The sequence below is a fragment of the Pteronotus mesoamericanus genome, unplaced genomic scaffold, assembly GCF_021234165.1.
Source record: "Pteronotus mesoamericanus isolate MK-2021 breed Mesoamerican mustached bat unplaced genomic scaffold, CSHL_Meso_final scaffold_371, whole genome shotgun sequence".
In the NCBI taxonomy this organism is placed as follows: domain Eukaryota; kingdom Metazoa; phylum Chordata; class Mammalia; order Chiroptera; family Mormoopidae; genus Pteronotus; species Pteronotus mesoamericanus.
Window position 1 is genome coordinate 1,039,762 of NW_026555314.1, and position 13,195 is coordinate 1,052,956.

At 52.6% G+C, this 13,195-nt stretch overlaps 1 protein-coding gene across 1 annotated transcript in view; it reads right to left on the reverse strand.

Moving 5' to 3' along the window:
- CABIN1 (calcineurin binding protein 1) overlaps positions 1–13,195 on the reverse strand; it is a 132,552-nt gene that overhangs the window by 62,881 nt on the left and 56,476 nt on the right. Inside the window, exon 27 of the mRNA XM_054592826.1 lies at positions 888–1,070. Coding sequence (XP_054448801.1) covers positions 888–1,070 — 183 coding nt within the window. The remainder of the gene's footprint in view (positions 1–887; positions 1,071–13,195) is intronic.

A 13,195-nucleotide genomic window follows, 5' to 3' on the forward strand; every position in this document is an offset into this window, starting at 1 on the left:
GTTGAGGGTACAGAACAACCATGGGCAAATTCCTGCTCCACTCAATCTGAGGTTTTTCACCCATTTTCACCTAAAATGGGAATCATCACAGTGTTTTATTTCTAGGGTGGTTACGAGTTAAAACAATGCCTGGCAGAGGACCCCCAAACATGGGTCTGGGATGTTGATACTGTTTGGCAAGCATCTGTGTGCCCTGGCCCTGGCCCTGGCCAAAGGGGGAAAGCTTTCAAAATCTATGTACGGCCAACCAGTCACAGCCTCAGAGCAGCGTAGAGGATGCCCGGCCTGCATTCATTCTCCCAGCAAGTAGGGGTGTGGGGCTTCGGCCACTCATTTCCACAGAAGGGACCCGGGGACTCCAAAAAAGCTGGGCGTACCCCAGAATAAAATCAGCCCTACCCCTCTCCCACCAAAAAAGAAGGATTTTTTTCCCCTAAATGCCTAATATGAAATTCAGACTAAAAAAATCCCCACATTTGTGACATTTAGGATCCAAAGATTTTTTTTTTAATTGCCATTTATCAAGAAAAAAATAGGGGCACTCATGTCATGGACATGGCTTTTCCACTCTGAGCCATGGCGGGGATCGTAACAATGACAGGTCCCACTGAGCGCACACTACGTGCCAGGCACCAAGCGGGCACCTTCTGTGCTCTCATTTTATCCTCACAACCCTGCAGTGGCCTTGGGAGCCCTCCCACCCACAGGAAGGACAACAGAGGCCCCACCGAGTAACTTGCCCGGCCGAGCTCCAGGGCAGCAGGTGGAGGCAAGAGGACAAAAGCCAAGCGGGGCCCGAGCCACACCACAGCCTGCTTTCTTCAGCGCTGCCCACACCGCCACAGGGCATCAAAGCAGTTCTGATTTACTGAGTTAGGTCTTCCTACCTCTTTCCTCTGTGGCCCCTGGGAGGTCTTTACTGGTTGGTCCTGGTTGGGAACTGGGAACAGGCAGCCTCTTCTCAACGTAGGGTTTCCGGGACCCCTCCAGCGAGCTGGAGGGCTCGTTAAAGAAGTCTTGTGTTGAGCTGGAGTCAGAGAGTGCCACGGCCGTGCTGTCCTGGCTGCGCTCTGAGGGGAGAAAGAGGGAGGGAGGGAGGGCGGCAGCATGAACCCACCACCTCCAGCATGGAGGAGCCTCCCCAAGGCGGGCTCCCAGCCAGAGGCCTGGTGACTGCCCTGTGGAGGAGACGGCCTAAACGCAGGCACTCTGGCGCTGCTGGACCCGGCCTGTCCCAGAGGCCGCCGGGCCACTCTCCAAAGGCACCACGCTCCACAGTCAACTGTGTGGGAGTTTCTCCAAACAATGGTGTTCTGGTAAATGTTTAAAAACGGGCTCTCAGTGGGGGGAAAGCCCTCATTTGTAGCATTTATTGATTTCTGTGGTGTAAATACTCCCATCGTGGCTGATTTCAAGCCTCCAACGTGATGTTGTTGAACATGGAGTTGCGAAGAGATGCATAGTAGTATATCATTATATAGTATTTCTACCATATAAATATAATAGGCATATATAACTAGTGTGGGTAAGAATTCAGCAAACATTTTTAACCAGTTGCCAAATGTCAAGTATGATACAGCAGAAGAGTATAGATTCCTGGGACTTGCAGACACAAGGGAGGTTGGTACCTGCTTGTTGACTCCTCGCCTTAGACCTGCACAGGTGCTGATGAGAAAAAGCAGGGTCAGGGCCGGAAGGGAGGTCATAAAAAACCTCACTGGGGTGCAGGCCTGGAGAAGAGCAGTGGCCACCACCATGGGAAGGCATAAAGCCTTGGCTGGGCCTTTCTCCCTCGAGGAACAAAGCCTTAAGCCACCGGGGGAAGGGGGGCAAACCTTGTTGCCTCCAGGGTACAGATGAAGACCTACTGCAGCTAGAGAGGAAAATACAAAACCTACCCTGAGGGAGGGACAGGAAACCCCCCAGGGCCCAAATGCTCAGGTATCCCACCGCTGCGGGAGGAACTAAATCACTGAGAGACCCACTCCAGAGACGAAGGGACAGAGCCTAACCAAGCCCGAGTCTGAACCAAGACGACAGAGAACCAATGCTGCCCCTGCTCCAGGCTACCAAGCATGAGTAACATGGAAGTGGCCTACTGCGGGGAGAGAGGCAGGAACGTTGGGAGAAGGAGGTGGGAATGGAACACTGGAAAAACCTTCTCGCGAACACACCCCAACTCTAAGCATAAAGTAACATCAGAGGAATTTGAAGCTGGTGGGGCAGTGAAGGTAACCATAGCAACAATAAAACCCAACCCCAGCTTGACTTCTTGATTAGCCTAACTCAGCCCCTCTCCTCCCATGCCTAGAAACAAAAGAGGAAAGCCCATTCCAGGCATAAATATTACTTATTTCCATCTCTCTGTCCTACACATGATATCTGGTATTGAATATAAAAATTATGATGAGACACACACACACAAAAGAACACTGTCAACAGACATAATAATCAACAAAACCAGACTCAGAGATGACCTAGATGTTGGAATTACCTGATGGGGAATTTAAAATAACTAAGATTAATGTGATTCATGAATATGATAAATATGTTAAAAGGTTCTAGTTTAAAAGGTAGACACATATATGAACAGATGGGCAATTTCAGGAGTGAAATGGAAGCTATAAGCAAGAGTCAAATAGAGACAACAGAAATTAAGGGAAAAAACATAGTAAAAGAAACCAAGAATGCCTTTGTCAGGCTTCTCAGCAAATTTGACACAGATGAAGGGAAAATAATAAAAACTTAAAGATAGGTCAGTAGAAATAATCCAAACTGAGAGAGAGGGGGGAAACCAAACCAGTACAGATCATCCAAATGACCAAATACGCTAATTGCGGTCCTAGAAGAAAACGAGACAGAAAGAGAAGAAATATTTTAGGAGATAATGACTGAGAATTTTCTAAAACTAATGAAAAATGTCAAATCACCAAGACTCTCAGAGACCACCGAGCAGGTCAAGGACTTCTTCACACACACATTAAAACAAACCAATCAATCAATCAATCACACCTCTGCATCATATTCAAACTGCTGAAAACCAGAGATATAGAGGAAACCTTGAAGGTGGAGAAAGACACACATATAGAGGGACAAAATTAATAATTACAGCATACTTCTCATCAGAAAGTCAGACATCTTTCAAGTGCTGAGAAAAAAAAAAGTGAACCCAGAATTCTGTATCCAGAGAAAATCTTGCTCAGAAATAAAGAATAGACTTTTTCAGACAAACAAAAACAGAGGATTCCTTACCATTAGATCTGAGTTAGTTAGAAGAAATCTTTAAAAAAAAAAGTTCTTCAGGCAGAATAAATTGAAAACAGACAGAAACATAGATCTATATAAAGAAATAAAGTTCCTTTGAAATAGTTAAAGCAGTGATAAATATAAAAGATATTCTTTTTCATGTTTTTAATTTCTCTAAAATATTGACTACTGTCTAAAGCAAAAATTGTAGCAACACTTTGTGAGTATACAGTATATATAAAAGTGACATGAATAAAAACAATAGCACAGAGACAGGAGGTTCTTACACAGCACATGAAGTGATGTAATATCATTTGAAGGCAGGCTGTGATCCCGTAAAAATGTATTTTTTGGTCACTACATTTTTTTTAAAAAGAGGAATAAATAATAAACCAACAGTAGAGATGAAATGCAATCATTAAAAACAAAACATGGTGCCCTGCCGGTGTGGCTCAGTTGGTTGGAGTGTTATTCCATAACCAAAAGGTCACCGGCTTGATCCTGGTCAGGGCACTGTGGAAGGCAACCAACTGATGTTCCTCTCTCTCCTCCCCCCTTCTCCTTTCTCTTGAATGAGAATAAAATGAAATAGGAATCAAGAAAGCTTGTACCACTCACTAGCTGTGTGACTTTAAGCAGGTAAATTCTGTCCTAATCAGGGAAAAAGTCAAACACAGCCCCCTGACCCCTACGGCCTCGTGCTCGGCTGCCTTGAAAATCTGCTCTGGGACCACACACTAGTACCTAACAGACAATTACCCAGGGTCCACGGGAGGGCAGACAGGGGCAGCCTGGTGGGCAAAACAACTTGCAACGAAATGTAAAGCTGTCTCAACAAAGTCAAAAGCCAGCTGCTCTGTTGCTGACTATGTTGGAGAACCTATGCAACTGCCACACTTTCTTTACACTCCAGTTACCTCACATGTAAAATTGTGATAATACAAGTGCCCTCTTCATAGAATTGTTATGAAAATTAAATAGGTTAGTACATATAAAGTGCTTGGAACAGGGTCCGATATTCAGTAAATGTTCACAAAACGTCAGCTCAATTATCACTGTTATTACCTCAGAGAACCTGAACTTACTTTATCTCTAATGTCTTACACTGGACATTATAGAGACTGAGTTCTGAATGGGCAGGGCCCTTGCTTGTGCCACACTGGAGACAGCGCCTGAGCAGCACCATGTCGATGGGAGGCTGCCCACTTCTTACACGCTGACACGACAGGACATTCCAAGTGGATATCACTAACACTGAGAACTAGGCCTGTGCCTCCAAAGGCGGCCCACAGCTCCGCCCTCGCCGCCTACATCTCGTCACACACCAGGGTTCGGGGACAGTGACCTCTTGGGTAGTCCCACATAGCCTTCCTCCATACTGCCGTCGCAGCGTCCACTGCCCTGTGCAACTGTGGGTCCTCAGTGTCAGCTGAGCTGAAGAAGCATAAGAAACTAGGATATGGGGCGCGTGTTGGACCCCTGGGTGACCCACACAGAAGCGCTGCATCGCACGGACGGGGGAGCAGGGACCTGGCTGGACCTCTCTGCCTCACACTCAGTACGGGCCTCACCCCTGACTCCCAAGGCCAGACCTCTCAGGCCCCATAAGCACTGAACAGGGACTACCGGAAGGCCTGCAGCCCTCACGAGAAGTCTCAAACCCCCGAGTCCCCAGTATGAGGGGATCACTTCTCCCAGAGAAGTGGCGCATGCTGCCCATTCTTTGTGTGATAACTGAGGGCCAGTGACGGACACCCTTTGCTCCCAAGGCCATACAGGGTCACCGCAGGAACTCGGGACCCTGCAGTCCCAGACCAGCATTCCAATCTCAGATCTGCCACTCGGGCTGTCCGGGCCTCCACTTGACACTTTTTAACATGTTTGTCACTGCTCTCCCTGCCTCTGACCCTGACACACACACGGGACCTGGCCTAGTGCCTGGCACATGGGAGTGATGGCCCGTGAAATTTTAAGAAAGTCAGGCCAGGGCAGGCGCTCCTTAACCAGCATCGTACCAGGTAAAGTCCCTGCACGGCTGAGCGGCGCACCGTGTGGCAAGCATCCAGGAAGCAAGCCTAGCTGGGAGTGCCGAACGAGAACTGGAGCACTGCCCAATGAGCTCATGTGCTCACAAGCTGCGGGGCTTTGGGCCTGAAAGAATTGCTAATTTGGTGGAATCCAGTGTGATCATTAGGAAATCTGGGATTGGCTTAAGCAAATGGATATTTACTCGCAATGTACTAATGCCTTCTCAGGGCGGCTTGGCGAGCGAACCTCTCATGCACCACGGCCTGCAGCAGAGGCAGCAGACCGCACCAAGAAAGGTGCGGGCAGCAAACGGTGGCACTGAGCTTCAGGGTGTCTGCTCCCCTGAGAGGCGAGGCCTCTGCTGAGCCTCTGGTAAAGTAACATCCACAGCAACAACAGCTCCAGCAGAGGAGCAGGACCGGGGTAAGCTGAGGGACTTGGCAGGGGTAGGGATGCAACATTCCTGGCACCTCTCAGACACGTGTATGAGAACCCAGCGTGGCTGACCCTCTGAAAGGGTGAAGAGCATTGGCCCTCGGTGGCCCTCTGGTGATTCTGGACAAGCCCTCGTCCTGGGATGATCAAGGACACCTGAGAAGCCCTGAGGAAAGCTGGTGCTCAGAAGGGAAGGGGAAAGGGTCTGGAAGCCCCCAAGAGCAACCAGTTTTGTGGCGCCTCTGAGGCACGGCACTCCTACGGGCGGCTGGGCCAGACCTGGAGAGGTGGGCCTGGGTGCTCTGCGGTGCCCTGGCTGGAGCTGCAACCCTTTCCTCACCAGGCCTGTGACACAAAGCGGGAGACCAGGGTTCCTGCTGGGGGTGCACATACCTGGGAAACAGAGGACAAGAGCATCGCTGCAAACAAGCCACCAACAGGGACTCAGAAGTCCCATGGCCAAGTTTCTCTCTTATCCTTTTGGGTCTTGTGTGTGTGGAAGGGTTGACACAAGGCTATTTAAAATGATCCTGATTTTAAATACTAAGAAGCAACCTAAGGTTTCACACCAAGAAGCAAACAGATAAAAAGAAAACTACATTTCATTCTTTTTACATCAATAGGATGAAACAGTTAAAAGGTCTTAAAAATTCACTCTATAGCCCCGGGCATCTGGCGCCTCACCCTTTCCCTCCTTTCCTGGTAGATGGGACCTTCCCTGGTACAGCTGAGCAAGGGCCTCAGTGAGACCACAAACAGATGGTGGGTGAGATGTGCTGTGCAGACTGTCTTCCTGTCACCAGCCAAGCCACTGGTGATGGGACGGGGAGGACGGGCTCAGAGTGCTGAGAAGCAGCTCGTGGAGAACACAGGGCCAGCCTAAGAACCCTGGAGCTGGATGAGCTGGCTGGGCAGGTGGCAGCAGGGGAGTTGGGAGCAACACAGAGACCAGAGGGCTCTCTGGACTGGGGTGTGCAACCCAGAACAGCCTGAGACAGGAAAGTCCTGCCTGGGAGGCTTCTGCAGTGGGGCAGAAGGAGAGGGAAGGACGCCAGGGACCACTTTCCTCTCCCCATTCCCAGAAGTCTCCTCTGCAGTGTGTCAACTCTCAGGTCACCAGGTCTACTGCCAAGGGAAGGCCGGTGAACCCAGGGAAGGCCACGAATAGGGAAACTTCTAGGAGAACCGGGGCAACGGCTCCTCTGGGCTGAGTAAGCAAACAGCCCTGGACGTCACCTCAAAGCCATGTGACTCTGGGCAAGGACCAACCCTCCCTGAGCCACACTCCGCCTGCCTCCAGGACAGGTGAACTGAGCACAGGCTCAGGCACCACAGTGCCTAGCCCTCACGCTCCCAGTGCGCCTGATAAAGGCACATGGGGAGCCAGTGTGTATGGGGAGTCGGGCAGTTCTGACCTGGGGAATACCCAGTTTTCACCAGCTGGCCAAGCTTCCAGGCCTGGCTCTAGCCCCACCTCCTCCACAAAGCTGTCCCTGGGTGTCACAGTCCTTATCTGGGACCCTGTGGGCCGAGGGTCTAAAGAGGCTGACACAGGCCTTTGTGTGACCAGGCACTAATGGCCTGGGGTGCTTCCTCCACATCCTAGAGGCCCAGGCCCAACCTGGGCACAATGGGACATCGCCAGGAAGCTGGCCTGTGCTCAGACAAGAACCAGGTGGGCCTGCCGATGTTCAGCAGGCAAAGGCTGCCAAGCCTGATGGCGGCATCGTCTATTCTGCCTGCCTGCCTGCCGGAGCGAGGCCAGACGGGGAAGGCAAGGGCCTGAAGAAGCGGTTGCCATCCTGCCGCAGCCACCACCTGGAGGTTCTGCAGAAGGACCTAGGCTGGGCTTCTCCTGGCCCCTTGGTTCATGGGCGGAGCAGGAGCTAGATGAGCCCTTCTTCTGTGTAGGAGAGCCAGATTCGGCTGAAGAGTCAGACCTCCCACGGAGCTGGGTGGAGAAACACCCACACGGAACGGGACCATAGGGACTGCCCAGGCTCCTGATTTTCTTCGGGAGCTGCCTACAGGCCAGCAAGAAAGAAGGCTGGTACTACTGAGAAGACTAGATAGGCTGCCCTGCTCTTCTTTCAGAATGTCTTTTAACAAGTCTGCTCACACAAAGCCTGCTTACGCTTAGTATTTGCGGTGAGATTATAAATACTTCATTCTCTTACTGTTAATCACTGGAACATTTCACTTTTATGTCTTTGGGCCGGGCCAGTCCCTCTGCGGAATCCGTAGAGGGATGTGCATCTGCCAACCAACAGCTGATGGCACCGCTTGCTCCTAAGCCCTAGCAGTCTCCACTTCCAGAGTGGGACCCGCAGGGCCAACTGCAAAGCAATGAGAGCTGGGGACACAGGGGGGAAGGGATCTGACTTGGTGACAGAAAGGCTGCTTGTCCCGCTGGCTGTGAGAGTGACAGCACTCCAAGGATTTTTTTATTCCGGTTTGACTCAGCTCAAACCCTGCAGCCCCTCTCAGGAGCCCCGGGCCAGTTACAAGTTCCTCTCTGTTTGCTCCAGCACGAAACACCGGGAAGAGCTCACAGCCACTTATTCCACCAGCTCAGTTCACTGGAAGTCTAAGGAAAAGGGCGTGGTTGTGCCATCCAAAACTGTAGCAACTCTAACTAGATCACCAATGCTCTGCCAACCAGAAAACTATGGTTTCCACCAACACCTGGGCGGATCAGTATTTTGAGAACTCTTTCACCTGGACAAATCTGCCCCCATTGGTCCCTCACGGCCACTGGGAAAGGGCATGTCCACTGGCTGTGTGGGGCGGGGGAGCCCTCCTGCAGGCTAAGGAGACTACACAGATGCTCAAGAGAGACACCAAAGACCCCGGGGTGGCTCCCAAAAGAGGCAGACACACAAGCGACAGCAGGCGGGTGCCAGGGCATCACCACAGGGGCCAGGTTCACGCCCTGCCCCTTCTCTGCCAGTGTCCGCCAGCAAGGGCTGACCAAGCAGCACCAGGCACCTTGCAGGCCCAACGTGCTGAGACCGTGGCCCCATCCCATCGGGACCCTGTGCTCAGAGTGGGGAGAAGACTTGGCCTCACTGGGCACCTCTCATGCTGTGCTCCTTGTCCTGCACCCTCGCCCTGCATTACTCTGCTCCCCAAGCCAGGCAAGGCACTGACCAGGGAGGTCTTTGGGAAGCTTTAACCATTTTCCTATCCAAAGGCAGGTGGGCAGCCGCCTCGTAACACAAACTCCAGGGGAAGAAGGGCAGCTCTGTCACGTGAGAGCCCGGAGCTCACCCAGTGATCTGGTGAGGATCCCAGGAAGGCTCTTCAAATAGGAGGACCGGGAGCCTCTGCCTTATTTAGAGTCAAAAGAGAGATGCTGTGGCCACAGCATTCCCTGTACTTTCTAGAGGAAAGAAGCCCCTTTGGGCTCTGCCGGTTTCCCATGCTCTCTCCTCTCAAGGTCTTCTTCTGCCCACCCCAGCTACCAAACCTCCATGTCTTTGCTCCTATTGTTTATCACCCAAAATAGCCCAAAGGCCTCTCTGGAGGCCCGCCCCCTCCAGTAAGCCCTTCCAATCCATCAAAGCCCAGAGCCAGCTCATGGCATTCCCTCTTGGCACCGACCACTGCCCCGCGACACTGCCTAGGGACACAGAGATGCAACCAGGCAGCAGGGATCCCAGTGCCCTCATCTTGGCTTTCCCCATGGCACCCTTTCCCATTCCTAACACGGCAGACACTCAATAAATGCCACGACCAGCTATGGCCTAAAGAGGTTCTATAAAAGATACGAATGAAGGAGTGTGCAAAGGAGGTAACTGGCTCTACCCTCTAACAGCTTCTCTCGCCGCCCCCAAACCAGTCCCCACTCTATGCAGGACATGTAATACAAACTGAGCTGCACTAGGAGTCCCTCCCACTTTGAGGAGGTCCGCTCACAGGGACATAGCTTGCCCACCATAGGCTTCCTTCCCCTTGCCCTGGGAAGGAGGGCCAGTGTGCAGAGACCAGGCCAGGCCTGCCCTCCTGCACTCACTGCCACCTGCAGGTCCTCCCTTGTGGCATCTTGGCTACTGTGCACAAATTGTATTTTTCCATACTTGTCCTTGTAAAGATAAGTTAGTATCTTAGAGTCTATTTGCCTCTGTTATTTTTTTAAAGCAAGAAGGAGCAAAGCAATGGGAACACAGGACTGAGACACCTGCCAGGTGGGCAGGTGGGCAGGGGAGGCCACTGCTGCATCTGCATCTCTCCAGAGCTGGGAAAATGGGCCGTGGGCAGAAGCCAAGCACATCAGACACACACTCTACAAATCACAGGACCAGCAGATGTGGAGGTGCTCCTGGTCACGGGGAGCAGGAAGCCGGACTGAGGGCGAAGCATGCGGTCTGCGCTGTCCCCTGAAGCGAGCCGTGACAGTGCAAGCAGAAAGACAAAGCCTGGAGACAGAGTGTGGTCAGGGTTAGGGGCAGCACGGGCAATATTGACGGAGGCACTGTGGGCGAGCAGGCGAGAATGAGCACAGACAGGACATGACACAGATCGTGACGGCATATGGCAGGTGAGGATGGGTGTTGCACGAGGGGTTGGCACAAGGTACCCTAAGTTCCCCTGCAAGGTCCACCTAGCCCACACCCCACAACTTGGGGCTCAGGGCAGCTCTATTCATGCTGTCAATGGGGCCAGATGGGCATCCTGCAGCCATGGACACTGGCTCCTACAGCCCCCACTCTTTGACCCCTTCTTGGTTTCTCTCACCCTGCCCCTCAGGGGAAATCCTGACATACCCCTCACATCCCAGCCAAGCTTTGCCTAGCAGGAAGGTCTTCCATCCCACGGAGAGGCCAGGCCAGGTCTCTTGGTACAGTTTCAGTTGCATCCTAACCCTAAGCTGTGTAATTCACTAATTCATACCTGCCATCCCTCCTAAGAGCCTGCTGCAGGGACCAGGACGGTCTTGGCCACCTGGCACAGTACTGCTGAAACACCTGGACGGTCATGGCCACAGGCAGGCCCGAGAGCCCCACAGAAGGCTCAGCTCAGACCTCTGAGGTCCTTTCTGGCTCTGGCATTCTGAGGTGACATGGAGCCTATCAGACAGACAGCAAAGGTCTTCGCCAGTCCAATAGAATCGCCATCAACATGTCCCAAAGGCCAGCTGAGCCAGGTCATGTTATGGACCAAGGCATTCTATAACAGCCCTGCCACCAGCAAAACTCCAACAAAGAGGGACATGCACATAGACCCAGCCTTCCTTCACGTCAGCAGACACAGGGACCCTCCTTGTAATAGCCTCACCCTGGCCTGGAGGAGAAGGAGACCGAGACCCCAGCTCTCCCTTGGCTCTGTCCCAACTAGCCACGCAGCCCTGGGTGAGTACCCACCCGCCCTCAGCTGGGCTCCCTCGTAGCCTACAGGGTAACTGTGAGCACAGGAACGCACTACCACATCGCAAGCACCTGGCCCAGAGCCGAGCACAGAGGAAGCAAGCACCACTGTGGCAGGGTCCAATTACTTACACACTTACACACACATGTGCACACTGCATGTGCGGGAGAGGTATAGATTTTGTCCAGAAGTCTTATTATACTTTGTGTGAACATGTGTAAAAAGCAATCATTAGAAGCCCCTTGAAGGTTAAAATATGCCCCCCATGTGACTTCCTCTTCCTGGCTGGGAAGTGTCAATGCTAAGGATTTCAGCACAGTAGAGAAATCCCAAGACAGACGGGAAGCAGAAACTAGGCGGGAGTGGCCGGGCAGCGCCGCCAGGACCAGTAGCCTGTGGCTTCATTTGTTCTTTGCCTCTGCCTCTCGGCTGGCCTAAAGGGCTCCTCCTCAGCTGAGCTGTGGGTGCTCTGCCATGACAGAGTCTCAGGGGCATCTGAGGGCCCGTTCCAAGGGATTCTGACCAGAGTTCTGGACAAGCTGCAGGACGTCTCCAACCCTATGGTGGGTAGCACAGCACAAGGGTGCGGGCGGGCAGGTTCAGAACGTGAATCTGAGTCCTACTAAGAAGCCATTATCAAGTGTTGAGCTGCCTGCATATACCTGGAGCTATTTTTCCAAATCTTACACCAAGTAAGAACTGACCCTGATTTTGAAGCAGCGGCATATAAAGTGAAGAGGCAGCTCTAAGGCAGAGTCTCCTACCCATGCCCAGGTGAAGTCCTGATGCCTGGCTCCGTGTCCAGTGGGTGGCAAATTAGCCCCTGACAGAGTCTGCTGGTACAAAAGACTAGGGCCCAGAAGGCCCAAGGCCTTGGCTCACTCAGAGGCTGCTGCTTCAGAGGACACTGCCAGCCCCTCTTCTGATAGATACATCACTAGCTGGGGAGAGCTGGGGTACAAACTGAGGCAGACTGGCCACCAGGCTGGGCTTCTCCCGCCACGCAGTGCTGCCCGTTCCTCATGTCAGAGCTCTGATGACACGGGGATGACTGCGTCTCAGAAACAGCTATAATGAGGGAGCACATTTGTTTAATACTCTTGAGGAAAACATCCCACACAGGTGCGGAAACTGCAGCTCAGAGAAGTGAAGTTCCTTGCCCAAGACTTCCAAGCAAGTTGACGGTGGAGCTGGGAATGGAACTCAGATCTCCCTGACTCCAAAGCCCGCTCTGCCCTGGCCTATCTGACGTCACGTGGGTCCCTAAACTGCTTCTCTTCACCTGCACCAGGGCTCCACTATGGCCTGGAGTGGCCCTAATGCCTCGTCCTTCCACAACAGGAGACCCGAGGTTTGTCTCAGGCCGCATGTTCTCCCAGGTCCCGGCCACAGGAGGCAGGAGTAGAGGGAGGTAGTGTGGACCCTTAAGGCTACCAGCATATCCCCTGTCACCAGCAATCTGGTGCTTCTCTCTGAGCCAGGGCCTTTCCCTAGGACCTAGTGCAGCTGCTAAAGGGCCACTTTAACATTCTAAGATCATGGCTATATTAGGACCCAAAACATTTTCCTGCTGCAGACACTGCTTTTTCTCCCTGGTGAGGCGGGGGAGAGTTCTGAAAGCACCGTGCAGCCCGGCCTACGCAGAGCACAGCATGGCCAGTGCTGGGCTTTCCTGCCCACTGCGCTGGGACTGGGCAAAGGTGGGCTATGGGTTCTCAATGGCTCCATCATGCAGACAGGAATCATTTTGGAAAAAAAATTTTTTTTTTACTATCATTGAAAATCCATTTGTATGGCTCCCTCTGCAAACTCCTACAACAAATACCCATTATATTGGCACCAGGATGTGTCGCAACGGCACTGGGCCCCAGCACCCTTGCTCCCCCACAGCTCCGCACACACGCGTGCACCAGACATGGGGATGGCTAGGCAGCCAGCAGTGCCAGGTGGCGTCACAGCTCCTTTCTAAGGCAGTCTTGCCTCCCTCCCTCTCCGCTCCCCGGGGTGCCACACCAGAGGCAGCATACCCAGCTCTGCAGGCTGACACAGCCAAGCACAATTCCTGCTGCCTGGGTTTGGCTCAAGCCTGCAGGGCTGAGGAAGGCGCCGGCCCCAAGCC